This window comes from Centruroides sculpturatus, unplaced genomic scaffold (genome assembly GCF_000671375.1).
Source record: "Centruroides sculpturatus isolate CEXI.00-Female unplaced genomic scaffold, Cexi_2.0 scaffold1791, whole genome shotgun sequence".
NCBI lineage: Eukaryota > Metazoa > Arthropoda > Arachnida > Scorpiones > Buthidae > Centruroides > Centruroides sculpturatus.
Window position 1 is genome coordinate 40,278 of NW_019386080.1, and position 21,728 is coordinate 62,005.

Genomic DNA, 21,728 nt, shown 5'->3' on the forward strand with positions numbered 1-21,728 from the left:
TTATATCAAATTGCATTAATTCCAATTAAATGTACAGGATTATGGCTAAATCCTGTACACTTAAATATTCATTTCTGAATTTATTTATATACAATTCTCACTACAGATGCATTCATTCTTTTGGGAATAGTGACATTATATTGTTAAAAATAATTTATTTTATGTATAAAACTTATACAAATGATATATTATAAAAGTGTTGTAATAATTTTTTTCTGTATAATAGTAGAATGCACATAACTAATATCAATAAAATGCATTTTATTTTATTTTTTATTTTTTTTTATGTAGTAATTTAAAGCATTAGTGATAATTCAGAAACCTAATGACAGGTTTCTAATGCTTACTCTTAAAGTTCAATAAATTGAACTTTTTCCAAAGATGGTTCTACAATGGAGATCAACTAATCTTCAGACAATCAATTTTTACATATAATTTTATTAATTAAAAATGTGTAACGGATGTTATACAATTTTAATAAATAAAATTTTTAAAAATCTGTTATACAAGTGTATAAATTAACTTAAAAATGAAAAACAGTTTAACAATAATCATGCAATGCTCTGTTTTCTCTATTTACTTTAGAACTTTTAGTTTTTTCAGTCAGGGTTTTTACATAAATCTAGCATATTAAAAATTGAAAATTTTGATACAAAAGTGTATCAGGATGAATGCAGTTTGGTATGATATACTGGGCCTCTAAATTCTAATATACACACCAGGTTTTTGGTACTGTATATATATAACATTTCTGATTTCACCTCATAAAAACAAAAATGAGAAACTTTTGGATTTTTTTAATTCATTATTAACTGAATAGAAACTCATTATACTATGTTTTTCTGTGATACAAAAACTACTTAATTTTTGATGCTCTATAATAGTGGTTCCCAACCTTTTTTCATTAGCTTAACCCCCCCCGGTAGCATTTCCAACTTCCTAACCAGCAACACATGTGCAAATCTCTCACTGCCTGTTTGTAGAGTGTCATCACTTNATATGCTTTTCAAATATTGATTTCGAAAATAATATTAATTTAAGTTAGTATTTTTTTTTTTAAGATGCATTTTTTTCATCTAAAAATAGGTAAGAAGATAAATATAATAAGTTATACTGCAGATATAGACATAAATTCATAATACTGAAATCTCTTCAAAATACTGAATTCAATGAGTCTCTCTCTCTCTCTCTCTCTCTCCATGGAAGCAACAAACACACATTCTTAAACTCACAAAGATCTTCAGAAAAAGTTATACTACAGAGCAGAAAAATGAATGATGATAGTGACAAGGACTGCCTTTTTCTGTTACAGCATGCAATGAAGTTGTTTTGACCCATGAACTTAAATCTATTTTTAAAAAGTATTTAACATAGATCAAAAGTGTGAAAAATACTTTCCAGAAAATGTTGAGAATTATGCATGAATCCAAAGTCCTTCAACGCTGAGTGTATCTCTATAGACACCATCTGAATATACCTCTGCAGAAGAAAATCTTATTAAGCTGTCTTGTGAAAAAACTTTTAAAAACAGAGTTTGACAGCATGAAACAAGTTGCATTTTGGATATCAGTAAAAAATGAATAGTTGCTGCTAAATGTTAACACTTAGAGAATCATAGTACTATTTGCAATATTATATATGCCCAAAACTGACTTTTTGATAGTTACTGCAATTAAAAACACAAATCATGTGAAAATTAATGTGGAAACAGTAAACAATGGTGATAGTATCTAGTTTGATTCCAAGCTTTAAGAAGGTGTGCAGTTCTGCACACACAATCTTATTAATAATTATGGTTACTTAAAAATGAAATGAAATATTGATTCTCTTTCTAATTTATGTTTATTATTTTTTCAAATGACTACTGAAATGTTAAGACACAAGTAATTATCAAATGATTTGGATTTTTAATAAAATCCAAATCATTTGATAATTACTAAAAGAAGTAGCTAACAGTTCTAAAAGAAGTAGCTAACAGTTCTATTTTATTTAATTAGAAAAAGGAATTGTGAAAAAATTGCTGATTCACTGAAGTCTAAAATTATTTGCTGTATCATAAATCTTTGACATTATACAGTGAAACCTCGCTTAACGAGCACCTCTCATAACAAGCAAAACAAATTGTAAAAAAAATGACTCGCTTAACGAGTGACATTTTGCATAATGAATGATGAGAGGGGAAGTTTATCAGTCTGTATTTAGCACTTGTTCCATTAGCATCTTAGTGTTGCTTGTGATCACACATTTTTCCAAACTTGTGTTCAGACATATTATGTATAAACATAATATGTCTGAACAATCATAGCTTGTTATCTAATAAACACTCCAAACAATATGCCAAATTCTTGGGCTATGTAAAGGCTATAATTAAATATTAGAAATTAATTAATTTAACTAGGCAGTTATGCTGCCATTTCATATTAAATTTAATGACTAATTCCAGAAATGTTTAAATTAAAAATTAATTATTTATAAAGTAATTATTTCAATATTTTTTCCTGCAAATTCAATTCACATTCCAGGTTGGTTCATTTTTGTGCTAGAAGAAAAGATGATGACGATTCACACTCCTTAACAATATATATTGTATAATTTTCTTTGAATAAATGTTATATATGAAATATTTGAGTGGTTTTTTTTGCATGGTATGCATTATCATATTTTGCATTAATTTACATGGGAAAATTGTTTCGCTTAATGAGTGTTTCACATTATGAGTAAGATTCTGGAACAAATTATGCTTGTTAAGTGAGGTTCCACTGTACTACATGCTATATATTACTTAAATTTTTCAAAAAATTTATAAAGAACGTCAGTTTACTACTGTGATCAAAAGTATTGGGAATGGTTCATTTAAACTGTGCATGTGCAAGAGGGCACTTTTTTTTTTTGCACAACTTCAATCATCTTTCTTCTAGCAGCATTCTGTATGGCATTGTGTGTTTTTTATTTGCAAATAAATGCTTGTTTTTCATGTTAAAAATGTTTGTGCTTGCGATTTTTCCAAATATAGAGAGTAATTGAGCAAAGAACATGTATCAAATTTTGTTTTTGTAACAGAATTACTGTTACAAAAAAGTTGGAAATGTTGCAATAAAGCTTTTGGTGACAATAGTCTATAAAAAACAAGAGTTTTTGAGTGGTACAAGATGTTCAAGGAAGACAGAGAATACATCAAAGACGAACTATGCTCTGGTAGACCATCCTTTTTAACTGATGAACAACATTGCCACTCAGATCAGAGATTTGGTGTTCACTGATCATTGTTTAACAATCTGGAACATTATTAAACATGTTCCAGTATCATTTGGATTTTGTCAAGCATTTTTAAAAGATTGTTTGGATTTGCAGCACATTGATTCTTGAGTCATCCTGAAATCATTGAATTTTTTCCAAAAATATGTTCAGGTGGCCAAAGAAATTCTTTCTGAAGGCAAATTGTTCTTAAAACACATCATTATGTCTGATGAAACATGGATCTTGATACCAAAACAGTCAAGTGAATGGCACTTGAAAGGTGATGGAAGACCAAAAAGACCATATCAAAGTCAGTCAAAAATTAAGGTCATGTTGACTGTTTTCTTCAATTCTCATGGTGTTGTCTATTACGAATTCCTTCTCACTGGCCAAACTGTCAACAATGAATATTATTTGAGAAATTGTTTCATGCATCATTTGCATGAGACAATTTGTAGAAAATTATCTGATTTGTGGTGAGAAAACTCATGAATTTTGCACCATAATAATGCATTACAATGCTCTTGTTGTTTGTGAATTCACAAGTTCTATATTCACCTGATATGGCACCATGTGACTGTTTTCTGTTTCCTTGACTAAAATTTCCACTTTGTGATCACCATTTTCAGTCAAATGATGCCACAAAAGAAAATTTTCTGCAAGTGTCAAAAGGGTTTCATGAAAATGACAGTTTTTGTGAAACCCCTTTGGGAGTTTTAAACTTTTATTTGGATTTAAATTATGTTTCGAGGATTGGGAAAAAAAAAAAAAACATTGGCATAAGTGCATTGCAGTGGGAGGGGATTACTTTGAAGAAAATGAAATAAATTTTGATGAATAAATTCAAATCTTGCATTTTATTGAACCATTCCTGATACTTTTTGATCACTGTACTAACAGTGTACTCTGTGTACTCCAATTTGCTATTTATATTTTTGAAAATTATTTTATACATGCTTTTGTTATGAAGACTAGTAAAATAATTAAAAGTAACTTTCTTCTTGGAATAACAAACAAAAATGGTTAAAAGAATTAATATTATCATCTGAGTTGATTGGTCTATATGTTTATAAACTTTGAATAAGTATGTATGAATATCTGGATTTGTTGGATATCTAGTTTTGATATATTTTTTTGGATATTTGTTGAATATCTGGATTTGGAATTTGTTGTGTGGGTTTTTTTCCTCAAGGCAAAACATTTTATTTAATTTAGAAAGATGGCAAAATTTAATCAAAACAATTCAAAATAAATCCAAGAAAACCACTTAAAACAGGTTATTGTTCTTTTATGAATACATAAATTATCTGTTTCGGCAAGTTTTTATAATAATTACAAACTTGAAATTGATATGGCTCAATCTGATAGATTGAGGGAACTGTCATAAAAAGTACTGCATTTCTTTTCTAATGGCAAATTTTAAACTTTAAAAATTTTAAATGTTTTTTGCACTACAAATATTAATTAAATTTTTACTTTTGAATAACCACATTTATATTTTCATAGATTCTAGCAAATGGTCTTGAAGAGTTACTTGCTTATGAAGATGATGACATGGAGGAAGTTTTCTTACAGACTTTTCGAATTATGTATCAGGATGTTTTTGATACTGTTCTTTCTCATGATCTCAAAGAAGGTGGCAATCAAATCCTAGTCAATCAAGATAATAAACAAGTAAGAAAAAATTAACATAATTAGTCTAAAAAGTAATGGTATAAAATTTTACTTGTTATTTTAAGTATTTAATCATATAACTCTGTTTTGTTTGAAATAGATGTATGTATGACAGTATTCAATTGCATTAGCAAAAATGTTAGAAAGTTATGTTGTCATAATATTTGATAACTAATTTCTAGGATTTTGCAAAAAAAGTTACAAAAGGTAGTACATTTGTGACTGTATTGATAATATTTAGAAATAAACAGAGGTGCGCAAAGAAAGACTAAATATGATAACATGAAATAATTGTGGACATAAACTAGTAACAAGTTAATATTCTGAATTGGAAATTAAGTTATAATAATGCAGTAACAATATGCTATTGCTATTTGTCTAGTTTTCTTCATGTTTCTGTTTTTTTGCTGTTTCTTTATAGTTTATAATTCTTTATTTTTACATAATTATTAGTGATGTAACGAATATTCGGTTACTATTCGGTATTCGGCCTATTTTTCGCTATTCGGCCGAATACCAAATATTTAATCACTATTTGGCCGAATACCTAAAAACAGGAGTAAGAAATAACAAAAACACAGTAAATTAATCATTTTGGTATTTAGATTTAATGTTATCGGGTTAGTGTTGTTCGTTTATATTTATTTATAACTTATAACATGCACAAAATAAAAAAGAACATAATATTAGTCACTTGTATTCACAATTTATAATTACAAAGATCAGCACACGTACACACCTATTCATTCGAGAATCGTCGCACATCTGAGGGTCTGACCCTGCCTATCCTTCTTTTTAAGCGCTCATCTTTGTTCTTCCCTTTCTCTTTCCTCTATTGCTCTAGTCCATGTATGCCTATGCATACACCATAATACGCCCTCACAATACTTTCGATTCACCACTTTTCCGTCGTCGATTTTCCATTTTACAATTACGTGCCTGGTGATAACAGAGAAAAGAGACAGATAAGACATCGGTATAAGTCACAGTTATGATTTCACAGATTTGAAACAGCTTGGTAGCCCGAACGACTCCAGGCTTTCGCCCGTGCACGCTAAGTGACTTTCATTACAAGCATTTAGCTTTCCGAAGTCTATGACAACAATTGTTTGGCATTCACAGCCGCGAATTTTGCGCCAATAAGCTGCCTCGACTTGTTCTAGGCAGTTTATTGAGTTGATAACATAATCGAACAAGTCGATTATGTTATCAACTCAATTTCATATTTATTTTCACTTTGCAGTCCTTCTCTGTTCTTCCGTTATTTACACGTGTAGGTCATTTCATTGTTATCCACATTTAATATCATCACTTATCACATACTGCCATGACGCTCTTGTCTGAACTGTCAAGAATTAACGCGATTGGCGAAGCGTAGTGACAGTGGGCCAATAGAGAGCAGGGTCTTTGCCATAATGCGGTTTGCGCGCCAATTTTCGTACGTGCGTTAATCAAGCCGAATAGTTTTGCCGAATATTCGGCTATTCGGCCACGCTCCTGGCCGAATATACTATTCGTTACAACACTAATAATTATCCAAATCTACAATATGAAATTCTCATGTTCACATGTTCAGAATATTTTCGGGGCCAAAAATTTCCCCAGAACATACACAAAAGTTACCCAAATATTATTGTACATAAAATAAAATAATAATATAGAAACAAGTTAATAATTACAGTGGAACCTCAGTATACGACCTTAATCCGTTCCTGATGTTTGGACTTATACTGAATTGGACATATACCAAACCAACCTTTCCCATAAGAAGTAATGTAAAAATGATTAATCCATTCTCATGTAAAAAAAAATGGCTGGCTTTAAACACCTCGCTTTCCTGGCTAGTTCCTGCTTGATTTTTCATGAGATCAGCATGTAACTTTTTAGCTTTCTCGCAAATAATTGCTTCTGATACGCTATCTCCAGCACACTGTTTTTCAGTTATCCAAAGCAAAACAATTTCTCAACATGATCTAATGTCTTTGATCTCTGTTTAGAAATTGATTTAACCCCTTTCGCAACGTTAGCAGATTTAATAATGTATTTATTTTTCACGATTGTTGATATTGTCGTTCTCAGAATATGGTATGCAACAGTTAAAATCTCAAACACGCATGCCATCTTCATATTTCTCAACAATCTCTTTTATCAGTTCCATTGTGATTCTAGTCATTTTTTTTAGTTTTCTGTTGCTTTTCATTTGCCTTTTTTGCAATTCATGATTAATAAAAATAATAAAATTTTACTTACAAATTAAAATCAGAAGAAAAATAACAAAGTTATAAACCATGGCACTGTGAACGTCTAGTCTGGTCTAATACACCAATAGTGCTACTTGTTCATAGATGATGCATATAATTGAATTAAGTTGTATACCGAACAAAAGTCATATACCGAGCAAAATTTCTTTCGTCCAAACAGGACGTATTCCGAATTGGACGTATTCTAAAGCAGACGTATACGGAGGTACCACTGTATTACTATATATTTAGAAAATTTAAATTAAATCATACAAATACAGTAAAACCTGTCTATGGCGACCATCCACGGTTCCTACAAAAAGTAGTCTTTTAGACAGGTGGTCGTCCAATACAGGTGTTGCTCTAATACTGTATTTCCGTACGTATTTTGCGCACTTTTTAGCCATTTCTATTAAGCAAAACTCGAGATGAGCAAAAATAAGTGAATTTTTTCAACGATAGGGCTATATTGGTATTGTATTTTATTTTTATCGGATAACTCGACTTACGGGAGTCGTCACGATATTATAAGACAGATTTAACACCAGTATTTTAAAGATTAATACAATACTCGCATTTTCTCGATTATAATGCACACTTTCTTTTTTCCAACTTAATTAATTTGACTCAGTTCTTTTCGTTCGCTCCTCAGTTACGTGTATTACGTCATCAATATAAAAGCACGTCCTATCTCTCCATCACTATGCTTTTGGTTTTCGTTAGTTTAATCTTATTTTAAAACTTTAAAAATACTGTATTTTTTAATATTTAATATTTTCTTAATCAATTAAGTACAATAAGAAAAATTATTAATTAATAATAAAACGATTTTATTATTTTTTCTCATTATACGATTTCATTACAATCACAGAATCGAAAAAAAAAAAGTAAAACTGATTTTTGCATTAATGCGTTTATTGTTTTTTGAATATTCTGCCTGCGAAAATTACTTGGGATATTATTTTTCTAAAAACATCGTGGAAATAAGGTATGTTGATACAGAAACTATTTATCGCACGTGTACTGTATGAGCTTCAAAATAAATAAATAAAAATAGATTTTATCAAATGATGAGATCAGCCAATTAATTGTATCGTGTACAGTACAATATTTTACACCCCCAAGGAAAATACTGTAGGTCTAGGGTAAAATAAATTTTGTTTTCCCACAGTTAAACTTCGCCGCTAATTGCTGTTGTGATAACTTTAATATGATCTTCTAACGACAGCACTTTGCATTTCAGACATTTTCCAACAAACTGAAATGAATTTCCTTTGTTGCTAGACTAATTTATTAACACCTGCACCTAATTTCAAGGGTGGGAGAAGTGNGAAGAAAAATTATCACGTCGAAACAGTGGATAGTCTCCCAATATTTCTTAGGCTTAAACACACATTTAAAGGAGAAAAAAAAGCCACTTTTGCACAAAATTCAAATGATCCAAAATGGAAAACAAATCAAAATGTGCACCAATATACTCGAATGACAACTAAAACAAAATAATCATCATAAAATTACCTAAAAAAATAGTGTAACTTTCTGGATAAAGAAAATGTACGTTTGCCAACATTAAGGGGAATAAAGTTTATCTCACATCAGAATGAGCCTAAGGGAAACCGCGTATGTGGACAGTGGCGAAGGAGGCAACTGAAGAACAAGTGTTTTACAAGAGAAAACCCGTTTATTTGTTCGAATTTATGCTTACATCAATATTGGACAATTCCAAAATCTCTGTGTTCCTATGAAATGGTGAGAGTTCGGGTGATTGGTCATAGCCCGGGCGGACAAGAAGGATCGCTGGACGATGCAGATGTTTGGTGTTAAGCTGCGGCATCGTAGGTGATCAGCGGTAGCACAACACAATAGATATATCATAACTGTAGCTTAATCCAGATTAGACTCTTCTTCGACCTTGAAATTCAGATTTTTTTATAGTTCCCCCCCCACTATTCGCATTTCGGATTGGTCCCTCCTCCCATTCCTTGCTTCCCGATTGGTCTCTTCTTTGTCTCCAGGTGCAAGACAAAGCCTTTTCGGGTTGCGGAAAAGGTCTGATTCGAGGTGTCCATCTGATACCTGTTCGTCGACTATGCTCGGTGACTGTTTATAAAACAATAACACCTGCACTCATAATTCAGATGTTACTTAACATTTTTTGACATTTAAGAATTTAACGATCATTTTCATCTTTCATCTATCAAAAATTTCCCTTTCTTTTTTTTTTTTTTTTTTTTTGAAAAACTGTTTAAGAAATGCACCAATTTTTTGCAAAAAGACAAACATTTTTAGAGTTTTTGATTGACTAATTTATTATTATTGTTATGTTGGGTTATACTCTGTTGATACCAGTTGCTGTGTACTATGCCAGACCAGAGTCAAGGCATAGCAATCAAAACAAGACAAAAATTTAATAAGTGTGTCAATGTAGGTGCCTGTATTCAGGAATTTCCTAACAATATGACATGTACTCAATATAGTGGCCTTCTATAGTGTGATTTATGTGTTTCTATTCAATTTTAATGTTTCCAGGCTTTTGCATAGAGTGTGTGTTATGACACCTGTATAGGAGAGAACAACAGGTACAATAAACACCCTTTCCATCCTCCATAGATGCCTTATTTTTTGGGCGAGTTCTGTGTACTTGCTGATTTTTTCAGTTCATGTGTTTTGTATATTGTGAGTGTTTGGAATGGATATGTCTATAATGTATGTGATTTTATTGTGTTTGTCAATGAGTATGATGTCTGGTCTGTTGTGGTAAATTGTTTAATCAGTGATTATGGCTCTGTCGTAGTACATTTTTTGCGTGTTGTTTTCCAATACTGTCAGTGGAATGTATTTGTAATAATTGTGGATGTGTAATAATTTGTAGATTTGTGGTTTGTGGATTGTAATAATTTGTGCTTGCTTGCAAGCTCTTAGTGTATTATATTTGCTACTTGATTATGTCTATGTAAACAATCTGTCTGTGCCAAGAGCTTGCAACCAGAAGTGATGTGTTGTTTAGTTTCTGGCATGATGTGACATTTTCTGCGTGTGTCATTTGTGAGTGTTGTATCTTTGAGTATGGTGTTTTCTGTAGTTTTACTATTTATTTATTTATTTATTTTTATATTTTAAAATACAGCTGAATGTTAATATTTTTTTTAGTATTTACCTATTTAATCAAGACAATTCAGAATTTTTTAATGCAGTTTAAATTTTCCACTTGGTGAATGAGTAAATATTTTGTTTTAATTCAAGCCAACATGAAATTTCACCATTAGTGTCAAAAAAGTATTTAAATAGAAACAGATTTCTTTTTCAGTTCTTTTTAGAGCTCTGTTTCAGTTTCAGTTATTCATAAAAATTGAAACTGAAGTTTAGTAGGAAAAATTTGGAAAAAATAAATGTTTTTTAATTGCTATCTGGATTTTGTCATGAATCAGTGATATAGTCATAGCTTTTCTACAAAATGTAAGAGTTATTGTTAATATTGAGCATATACATCTATACCTCGCCTTACGTCGGTAATTGGTTCCAGGAGAGACAACTTAAGTTGAATTTACTTGTTATTAGGCTAAGCCACAAATAACCATTCCCAGTTCTGTATTTTATTTATAAATGCATTTTTAATAATATATGGTTAATAAGAATCTATTTTAAGCTTACAAACAAATAAATTTTAGTTTTTTAATATAGTACAGGAAAAAAGTAATCTAAATTTACAAATACATGTACGGTACTAACATACATACTTGTAAATATACATGTTTACAATTTGGCGATGTTTATAGACATTGTAGACTCTTTATTTGTGAATGTGGTTTGCTCTAAGACATTATAAAATAAGATGATTTTGTAAGGTTAAATAACAAATACAGTTATTAAAATTATCTTGCAATAGTAGAAAATAAGCTAATTTATGTTAAATTTACCAATATCGAGTGGCGCTGACAATGATGCCAAACAGTAGATATTGGAACTACCATGGAAAATGCCAATATTCAGTTCTTAAAGACCACTAAATAAGACAATAACACAGAGTCACAGATGTTTTCATATTTTGTTCTCTAGGATTTATGATGATTATATTAACATTTACTGTAAATGTATGTATTTTAATATGATTTTATGTGCTTTTAACACTTTTCTAGTGATATTACGATTTCAATATTTGTGGCGGACAGACGTAAAGTCGAATAAAATGACTTAAACTTGATTTTTATTTTTCCATGTAATTTTTTGACAAATGACATATAATCAAGAATGACGTAACTCGAGGTATACCTGTAAAGAATTAAAACTTTGTAAATAGGATTTTATCAGATAAGATTTAAATTTTTTCTATAGAGCCGTATTATAATGTTATCCTAGTTAGAGATGGTGTCAATACAACTTGTAAATACTAACTCTGTTGGCTCAGTCCCAATCTAGAAATTCATTATTGTTATATAAATAGATTCAGTAGAAACAGAATTTTAGATTAGCAGTAACAACTATTTGTATAATAGTTATTTCCTACTGTGTATATCTCAGAAAAATTTTTTTTATACCATTACTAACTTTTGTCATCAGTTCTTTTGCAGAATGAAAATGAATTACTGGATGATAGATTATGCTAAACATTTTTCAGATATTTATCATTTTTACACATTCTTAGCACATGTTAGACATTTTCTTTTATTATGAAGACTGAATTTGAATTAAGTCATGACATCAGAATTTTTTAGTAAATAAAATTTTATTATACAAATCAGTTATGCATGAATTCCTTCTATGTAGTTCTCCTTCATTATTTTGCTCTGGCTTTTTGAAGGCATGAATGATCTTATCTCTGTCATGTAGTGTTTTCCATTTAAGAGTTCTTTGATCTTTGCAAACAAATTAGTTGTAATGGCTCATATCAGGAAAGAAGGTGGTTCTGGTACTTTCCAGCCCACTGCAAAGAATAAGTTATCCTTAACTTTGGCAGATACATGTCAGTGAACATTATTATGCAGAATGATTGGCAATTCTGAATTTTTCTGTTAAAGTACAATATTTAAATAAAATTTTTACTACCATTTCATAGACATATTGATTCCTTTTACAAATACTAAATGGAATTGTTTAGTACTCTATAGTAATTGAATTAATCCTAATGCAGACAGCTTGCATTCACTGTATATGCAAAGGATGTATGGTATTATGTGAACTTCTTTTTTTTTTTATAACTTCTGTTAAAGTTTAAATAGTAATCAGCATGGTGTTCTAATTATAGTTTTCTATGCCAATTTATTCATAATTCCCTAAGTGATGACCTCACTTATGTGGCTAGAAATTGTACATCCCAAAGATAGTCAAATAAGTGAGATTTTACTGTAATTATAAAAGTAATTAATATTGTTTGTTTTGTTACATAAATTAAAAAAATAAACCAAAAAATGTCTAGCTATCCATAAATTTGAATTTTGAGTTGGCAACACTGTCAGCTAGCTGTAGTTAATCAGTCTGCTTTGTATGGTCATCATGTGTGTTCTTGGTTTCTCACATTGATTATCTTCAAAAACTCAAGTTCCAATGTTTCCAATAAAGCACACTGAAGAAAAACAGCAAAACAGGAATGCTGTTAGTAATAATTTTTTATTTCTATTGTTGTTCTAAGTCTGCAAATGGATAAAGTATAGAGGTTGCAGCTGAAGTTTTCATCTCTAAAATGTGAATGTTGAATGTTGAGCGCCACCATCTTGTAAGCTTAGAAGTTTGATAATGATGTTTGGAACATCAAGCATGATTCCAATAATGTTCCAAACTTCTAGGCTTACAAGATGGTGATGCTCAATGTTCGAGTTTCACATTTTAGAGATGAAAACTTCGGCCACAACCCCTCTAGTGTTTCCAACTTAGCCAAAGAATTTAATATACTGAGATCATAATTGGAATTATCTAATATTTTAATTGATGGTATGTCTTCTTTTAAACAATAATAACTTTACTCTTCTTCCTCTTCTACCATTATATCTTTATTGTACTAAATAGATACAGTAAAGTTTTAGAAACAAAAATTTTATTCTTGTATTTTTTTTAGGATGGGAAAGGATTAATTGAATATCAGTTATTTAATATGAGAAAAATTGTTTCTATATTCGTCATTTTCCATATTAGATCCTTAGGAACAGATTAATGACAAATATAAAGGTTCCACTGTAATAATAAAATATCATGATAGATGGTGATACACATACACAGTTTTAAATGTTGCAAGGAAAGTTAAGCAACTTATTGCTGAATTTATTATTATTTGCAATTGTTTAAATAAAATTATGACAGTTGCATGCATCATTTGTGTTTAAGTCTAAGAAAAGTTATCTTTTAGTCTTTTGCTGGTCTGTGAAATAATATTCTTATTATTGCCAGTTTGCAAGTGTGAAAAGATTGAAGAACACTGGTTTAGATCATCTAACTATTGGTAATCAGTTGATTCACTAAAATCATGTTCCTTAAATGGAGTTGTTTATACTATATTCATCTTTATGCATGTGAATAAACACACACACACATGGCGGACAGACGTAAAGTCGAATAAAATGACTTAAACTTGATATTTATTTTTCCATATACTTTTTTGACAAACGACGTATAATCGGGAACGACGTAAGTCGAAACGACGTAAGNGGAATTTGTTGTGTGGGTTTTTTCCTCAAGGCAAAACATTTTATTTAATTTAGAAAGATGGCAAAATTTAATCAAAACAATTCAAAATAAATCCAAGAAAACCACTTAAAACAGGTTATTGTTCTTTTATGAATACATAAATTATCTGTTTCGGCAAGTTTTTATAATAATTACAAACTTGAAATTGATATGGCTCAATCTGATAGATTGAGGGAACTGTCATAAAAAGTACTGCATTTCTTTTCTAATGGCAAATTTTAAACTTTAAAAATTTTAAATGTTTTTTGCACTACAAATATTAATTAAATTTTTAATGTTTATTGAATAAAATATTAAAATGAAAAAGAATTTTAAATAATAATAATAATAATACTTTTTATATTTATTTTTAGAATTTTGACTTTAATGCCTTGGAAGAAACAACTGAATATGATGGTGGTTATACTTCTGATACAACTATTATTAGGTTAGTTATTATTGTTTATATTCATTTTTTTTTATCATCATCATCTAATTAATGTCTTAATTTTTGTCTTTTATTTTTGAAGTCTCAGTAGATTAATGTTGAGTATCATAATTCATGTATCTGAGTAAGAGTAATAAATTTTATGATGATTTTTTTCCTATTCAAGACTAAAATAGCACTGATAATAGATAATATACTGCTTTCAAACATTTTATTTTTATTCTTAGAATGTGTAAAAGAACCATTAGGAGTGCTATGTTAGAATCATTGAAATAGTTCGTAAAATAAATTTATTTTGTTAAAAGGATATTTTTTTATTTTTCTTTATGAATTCTTTTGTTGTTACAAGATTCTAAAAATATGTAGAGTTCATCTATATTTTGATCACTTCACACCCAGTAGACAATTATTTGATGCTAATCATTCTTCTCCAAGAGAGAATATACATAGTGGAGTCAATTTTGTCATTTAACTTAGGAATTAATTCAGACAGGAGTGCAAAAATATCACAAAGAATGCATAATAGAAATTTGCATATCTTTTCTGAAAGAATATTGCAATGTCTGTTATTTTTATTAGAAAGGAAGTAATGTGTAAATGAAACTTTGTAATCAGTTCAGACATTTAAATGAAATATTCCAACTATTGAAAGGAATAAGAGATTTTTGGGACCAATGTAAAATAACATATAAATGCAAAACATATAAACATTTTACTTTATAAAAACACTTCAAGATAAAAAAAAATAATTTTTGCAAATTAACATGTTACATCATTACAGTAAATATGATATATAGTTTGTATTTTATTTGATTTAAGTAGTATTTGCAAATATAATATATATTGTTTAAAACAGGACTGTGGAGTCGGAGTCGTGGAGTTTTGGTGTTTTAGCTGGAGTCGGAGTTGGAGTCGTCACAAAATCTGCCGACTCCAACTCCTTTTTTACTTCCCAACTTGTTATGTATATAAAATGGAAAAGTATTGGAATCATATCAAATTTGACCCTCCAAGTTTTTTTTTGGAAAAATCTACATGTTTGGAGACCTCTCGAACCTCTCAAAAACGTCAATAAAAGGGGAAAAATTCGCACGCGGTTGTGTTAGTGTCTAATTTGTTTAATTTCTTTATTTTCTGTTCTGAGATATTAAACAATGTCTCAGAATGGATAAAGTTTAAGAAACGAAATGTGGCACTATAGCTTGCATATAAAGGGGCATTAATACTATTAAAAAATAATAATAAAACTTGTCTCTACCCTCAAAATAAGCTTTTTTGTAATTTTATGATAGTACAGTAAAACCCGTTAAGATGTTCTCGCCTAAGATGTTAGAATGTATATGAGGACATGATTTAGTTCAACCATTTTGACGCTTAATGACTAACTCCTGTGTTAAAGCATCTGACTCTGATTCTCACCACTCTGTCCACAGAAATTATTAGGCTTCAAACAGGGTGAACAAAATCCATGCACCACACAAACAGTCTAACATCCACACGTATAGAAAAAACCTCGAATCTTTTGCTTAATTAACTCAAAATTTCAAGGTGTTCTGAGTCCAAAAATGTAAAAATTTGGGAGGGGACATTTTTCAACTGAGCGCTACACTTTTCCTCTGTTATATATAACAGCCGGAAAAGTAAAAATTATCCAATACATATTTATATATTGATCATGTCATTACTTAGAGGAGTCTTTTTGCTTTGGAATAAAAAGTTTCTATGTTCTATCTTTATTAGAACTCTATTTATTGAATCTTTTATTCTGAGGTCATGTGATGACATCAGAATTTCCGGGTCTCTTTCAGTAACATGTCCGCCCCTAGTCGGAGTCGGATGGTAAGGAAAAGTCGGAGTTGGAGTCAGTAGATTTTTACACGACTCCACAGCCCTGGTTTAAAATTATATCAGTTGTATGAAAGTATAAAATTAGAGTAATAATTATAATAATTTTTATTTTTATTTTATATCCCAAAAAATATTTTGGGAAAATTTTTCTGATATATATATATATATATATATATACATATACTACAGTAATACCCCGAACTTACGCGATAGGTGGGACCGAGCGATAACCGCGTAAGTCGAATTCAGGTAAGTCGGGGTATAATTCCGCAATTTGTGTAAAATCCAAATCGGATGTATATAAGCTAATAAATGTTCTCGTTAATCTTATCTCGTCTTTTGATTCGTTCACACTTACAANTTTTTGCAGAATTAAAATTTGAAATTGTAAAATTTATCATGTATATACAGTAATACCCCGAACTTACGCGATAGGTGGGACCGAGCGATAACCGCGTAAGTCGAATTCAGGTAAGTCGGGGTATAATTCCGCAATTTGTGTAAAATCCAAATCGGATGTATATAAGCTAATAAATGTTCTCGTTAATCTTATCTCGTCTTTTGATTCGTTCACACTTACAAGAAATCACCACATAGTCTCTGAAGTCTCTGTAGATATAACAAACACAGAAATAAATAACACAAAATAAATTGTAGCTATGCGTCGATTCCACGTGACACATCCGAACATGTAAGCTGAACAACAATGTGGGGGGTGAGTAATCAAGGGTTGTGTGGTGCTCAAACAAAAGACGAATCGACGAGATTTGAAAATCGCGTAACTCGGGTTTNAATAAATAACACAAAATAAATTGTAGCTATGCGTCGATTCCACGTGACACATCCGAACATGTAAGCTGAACAACAATGTGGGGGGTGAGTAATCAAGGGTTGTGTGGTGCTCAAACAAAAGACGAATCGACGAGATTTGAAAATCGCGTAAGTCGGGTAGCATAAGTCGAGGTATTACTGTATATCAAAAATTTATGTAGATCTGTATAACTAATTTTTAAGTTTGTTTGAATTTTTTCATTTAATTTTCAGTAATGTAAAAAAAATTTTTTTTTACTAAAAGTAATCACTTAGTAATTTAGAAATTGAATTTCAAATATTCTTGTATAAATTGATTTTTTTAAAATTTAATTTAAAAAGAAGTTTTAATATTTTTCTTTCTTCGTAGATCATTCTGGGGAATTGTCCATGATTTTAGTTTGGAACAGAAAAGAAAATTGTTACAGTTTACAACTGGTAGTGACAGAGTCCCAGTTGGTGGTCTTTCAAAATTAAAACTGGTAATAGCCCGACATGGTCCTGATTCTGACAGGTAATTATTTTTAAAAGAAAGATTTCATTTACATAAAGTCATATTTACTATTATTGTTCTTATATTAATCATTGATAACTATTTTAATTTAAATATCAATAAAATAAATTTCACTATTAAATTGATATGCAAAATGAAAGTAATATTTAACATTAACAAAACTGCAGGGAGATTTTTAAAATTGTGATATCTTGCTTCAGAATTGCACTAGAATTGATTTTTTTTTGTTTTTTATCAAAAACATATGACAGTTTACGATTGTTTAAGTTATAATATAACCTGGATTTAAAGCAATATTTAAATTTCAAATTTTCAAAGAACATGAAAAAAATAACTAATTTTTTAAAATATCTGCTTTATTTGCTACTTAAACCTTATATATATATATATCTATCTACTTTCAAACAAAACAAACTCCAGCTGCAGGGGAAGTAATTTTATGAGCTATTGTTTACACACTGTCTCATATGATATGTTGCAGGAAGTGACTGGAGTAAAATAGAGTACTTGCACTCCAGGCTTTTTCTATCTGATAAGTTATCAATGTGCATGACTGTATTCACCATTTTGTAAGATACTAAAACGGGGTATTTCGAGTTTATTGTACAGTTAATTGTCTGAAATCAATCAGTTTTCTTCTCTGATATGTACCGTATTTACTCACATATAAGACAATCTTGCATATAGTACGAGATGTGACTTTAAAGATCAAAATAAAGAAAATTAGATATATTAATACAATTCTGATTTTATTCTGTTTAATCACAAATAAAATAATATCAAATGCACGTAAATGCAGACATTGTCTGCAAAAATTACTAGCATTTTAAATTTTAAGAAAAAATCTTGTAAAATCGACAACATAATTTGTTAATGTAAAGGACAGTTGGGAACTTTTTTTTTGCCAATTCTTAACCATCTAATCCACTCTCTATCGATTATACGAGTTTCTCCAAATTTTGATTTCTGAATAATCATCAGTTTTCACGTGGGAATGGATTAAAACTTATTTTGGACTCCTGAGTGTTTTTGGAATTTCATTTGTTTGTTTGTTTTGTTAAGTTATGGCAGTGCAACACTTGGGCGATCTGCCTCAGGGATGCCTTCCAGAAGGTCTTTTTAAGAGTAACTGGCACTTATTCAGGCATTACAGATGTAGAGAAAACCTGGAAAACTCCACTTGGTCAGCCCATCCTGGCGAGGCATGAACCCACAACCAGATTCCCAGTGTTCAGAGAACAGAACTGCTTGGCCACTGCACTAGTAAGTAAATTTTGAAATTCTAATTTGGAATTTAATTCAAAAGCTTTGCTTTTCCTATTGCTATTCATCTTTACTCCTGATAATATACAAGAATGATTCAAATGACCCAGATAAAATAATTTTGTTTTTAAACACCGGAGAGTGAACTTCCAGTAAAAGTGCGAAGAGGGCATTGACAAAATTATTGCAAAAATGCAAAGAATCCTTCACTCACGTGTATAGGACGACCTAGGTTTTTGAAACAATGAAATATGAATAAGACCCTTGTGTTATATGAAAGTAAATACGGTATTTATTATTTTTTGTCTTGTAATTATTTGTCATAATTGTAAAGTAAAAAAATTAAGATAAAAGTATTTCAATTGTCCTCGTGATGTAGATAAATAATTTTAATTATTTTATTATTGCTATATTAAGTTAATAATAAATCAATAACTTAGAATATTAATTAAACTATGTCAAAAAGACATAGCTATATAAAATGATATTTTAAAATAAAACTGAATTTTCGATTTACAAATAGGAAACAAAGTATCGATTTTATTACTAGAAATGAAATTTATAATTATATTTATATTCAGAATCAAATAAATCTTTGTATTTTATACTATTTTATTACTTTATTATTTGTGATATATTTTTGATAATGAAAATGTCTACAATTCTGCATTATTTTTACATAAAAATTAGTTTATACTTTAGTAAGGTAAAACAGGCTGTTCTGATTTTTAAATTTTGAATTGTAAAAAATAAAAGAATTTTATAAAAGTTTTAAATTGATAACGTGAACAAATACTTTTAAAATAGTATATGTAAAATGGGTTATAAACCTGAAAAGAAAAGATGTACTGAAACATGATTGCATTTATCTGTCAAAAAATATGGCAAATTTTGGACATGCTCATAAAGAAAAAGTAAGTTCCATAACATATAGATACATGAAACATGTGATGCCAGTGATGCCTAAAGATTTTCTTTTAAAACATTCCACTAGACTCAGGATTTACTGTTGCTTGAAGTTGTTTAATAACATGAGAGCAAAGAAAGAAAATAAACATAAAGTTTTTTAAAGTAAATAATATAAATGAATTAGTGAAGATCATAGTGAAGTTCTTTCCCAAACTCCGTTTCGTTGAGTTGGTTTCCGTGTGTATCAGGATTTGATGTATTGATCCAGGTTTGATGGAAAGCACACCTCCGCACTCAAATTGATAGTATTTACAGTTTATTTACAGGTTCTATATGCAGAAAGTACAAGTTCGAAAACATAATATATCGATATATACAGGATAACTAAGTGTGGTGACTCATATACTAGATTGGTTTCCAGGAACTGTTAAACCTTGGAGAGGCCTTAGTCAGCTTGTGGAGTTGGTTCAACTGCACGGTCAATCCAGTCTCCGCACTAACCTATCCCTGAGATATTTACCAGAGGAGAACACTCTCTCTATGCTCAGTGGGCTTCCCAAGTGCCTGAGACTACCATGTACCAGTCTCTTGTCCTTCTCTCCTTCCTCTCCTGTTCGTTCCGCAATTTAAGGGTTTTTTGGATGGAAACTTCCGACCAATCATAAACCTTTCTTGCCCGAACAGCTTTAACCCAGGTCCGTTGTTATCCGATGAGAGTCAAGCTTACAGTAACGTCTGCCGCTTGTTTACATTCAGTTGTTTACCATATGGCAAATGGTCTATCGTCTGACCACAGGTGGGTCCAATTGACAAAGTCAGCACTCCCTTTGTTTTTCCCTCTGTTTACAAGTCAACACCTTACAAGTGGTATATTACCCAACCGCACGTGGGTCCAATTGACAAGGTCGTGCTTCTTTTGTTACCTCTCTGCTAAAAGGTCAATACTTTTCAGAATTGTTATAAATTGCTTATAATGAAATTTTTGTATAAATAAAATGTATGTATATATTTATAACAATAGAATTTAAATAAATTACAAAATTTCTGATAGTTTTAATAATAATAAATAAAAGTATTTTATATGTTGAATTGAATTGTTTCTTTACATTGTCTAAAAATATTTAGAACATGGAATTGTAAGTATTTAAAAAAAACTTTCATAAAATGTAAGCATGATATGCATATTACTGTATACATGTAATAGTTTAACCTTTTTGATAAAAGCATTAAGGAAAAAAGTTTAATAACTTTTATGTAAATCTAAGTAAAACATTAACTGTTCAAAAACATCAATATTAATTTTAAACATATTTAACCTTTAATATAATTACATAAAATATTGCACCAGGAAAATAGTGAAAAAGGCTTGTTTTGTAAGTGTACTTTGGAGTGTTAATTCTAATTACTTCATTTAAACAGGGTGGACCAGCTTAAATGAAGTACTACTTATATGCTTAAATGAAGTACTACTGGTTGCCAGCACAACATCAAAGGCAGCGACAAGTGCAAATACACTATACCAGGGGTGGGCAAGCAAATGTTCAGTGGGAGCCGAAATGTAGGTTTTGCAAAATGCATGGGAGCCACAGTTCCATACTTTTTTATTCTCTATTGCAGTTCTTTACCACAATTTTATTATATAATATAAAAACAAATATTGAATTATTTTAATAAACATATTTTCACAAAATTGTAGAAATAAAATTGTAAAAATAATAATAAAAAACAGAAATTAACACTTTCAGCAAGAGCCACATGTATCTCAAAGAGAGCTGCATTTGCCCATGTCTGCACTATACATTACTCTGGGATGACCTTGGCAGGAGATTTATGATTTGATGCTTATTTTTTACTGTAGTGTCAATCAACATAAAAAATGGCCATCCAGAGTTTAAAAAGACAAATTAAGAAATCAGATATAAAACTGAAATTTTAAATAAGTTATCTTGATAGTTCAAAAATCGAAAATTTTCCAGATATGTAATTACTATTAGGACATTTTAACATAGCATACATTATATTACTTTACTTTCTAAGTATTGATGTAATATCTTAATTATATAGATTTATAAGATATAGGAAAATTTTTGTTTTGATTAAACTAAAAAAATTGAAAATATTTTATCAAATA

At 29.9% G+C, this 21,728-nt stretch overlaps 1 protein-coding gene across 1 annotated transcript in view; it reads left to right on the plus strand.

The window, feature by feature from the left end:
• The window catches only part of LOC111613467 (ubiquitin-protein ligase E3A-like), a 60,076-nt gene that overhangs the window by 37,829 nt on the left and 519 nt on the right, over positions 1-21,728 (plus strand). The window contains exons 6-8 of the mRNA XM_023354823.1: positions 4,744-4,911; positions 14,180-14,253; positions 17,282-17,425. Of these exons, the coding sequence (XP_023210591.1) occupies positions 4,744-4,911; positions 14,180-14,253; positions 17,282-17,425 (386 nt within the window). The remainder of the gene's footprint in view (positions 1-4,743; positions 4,912-14,179; positions 14,254-17,281; positions 17,426-21,728) is intronic.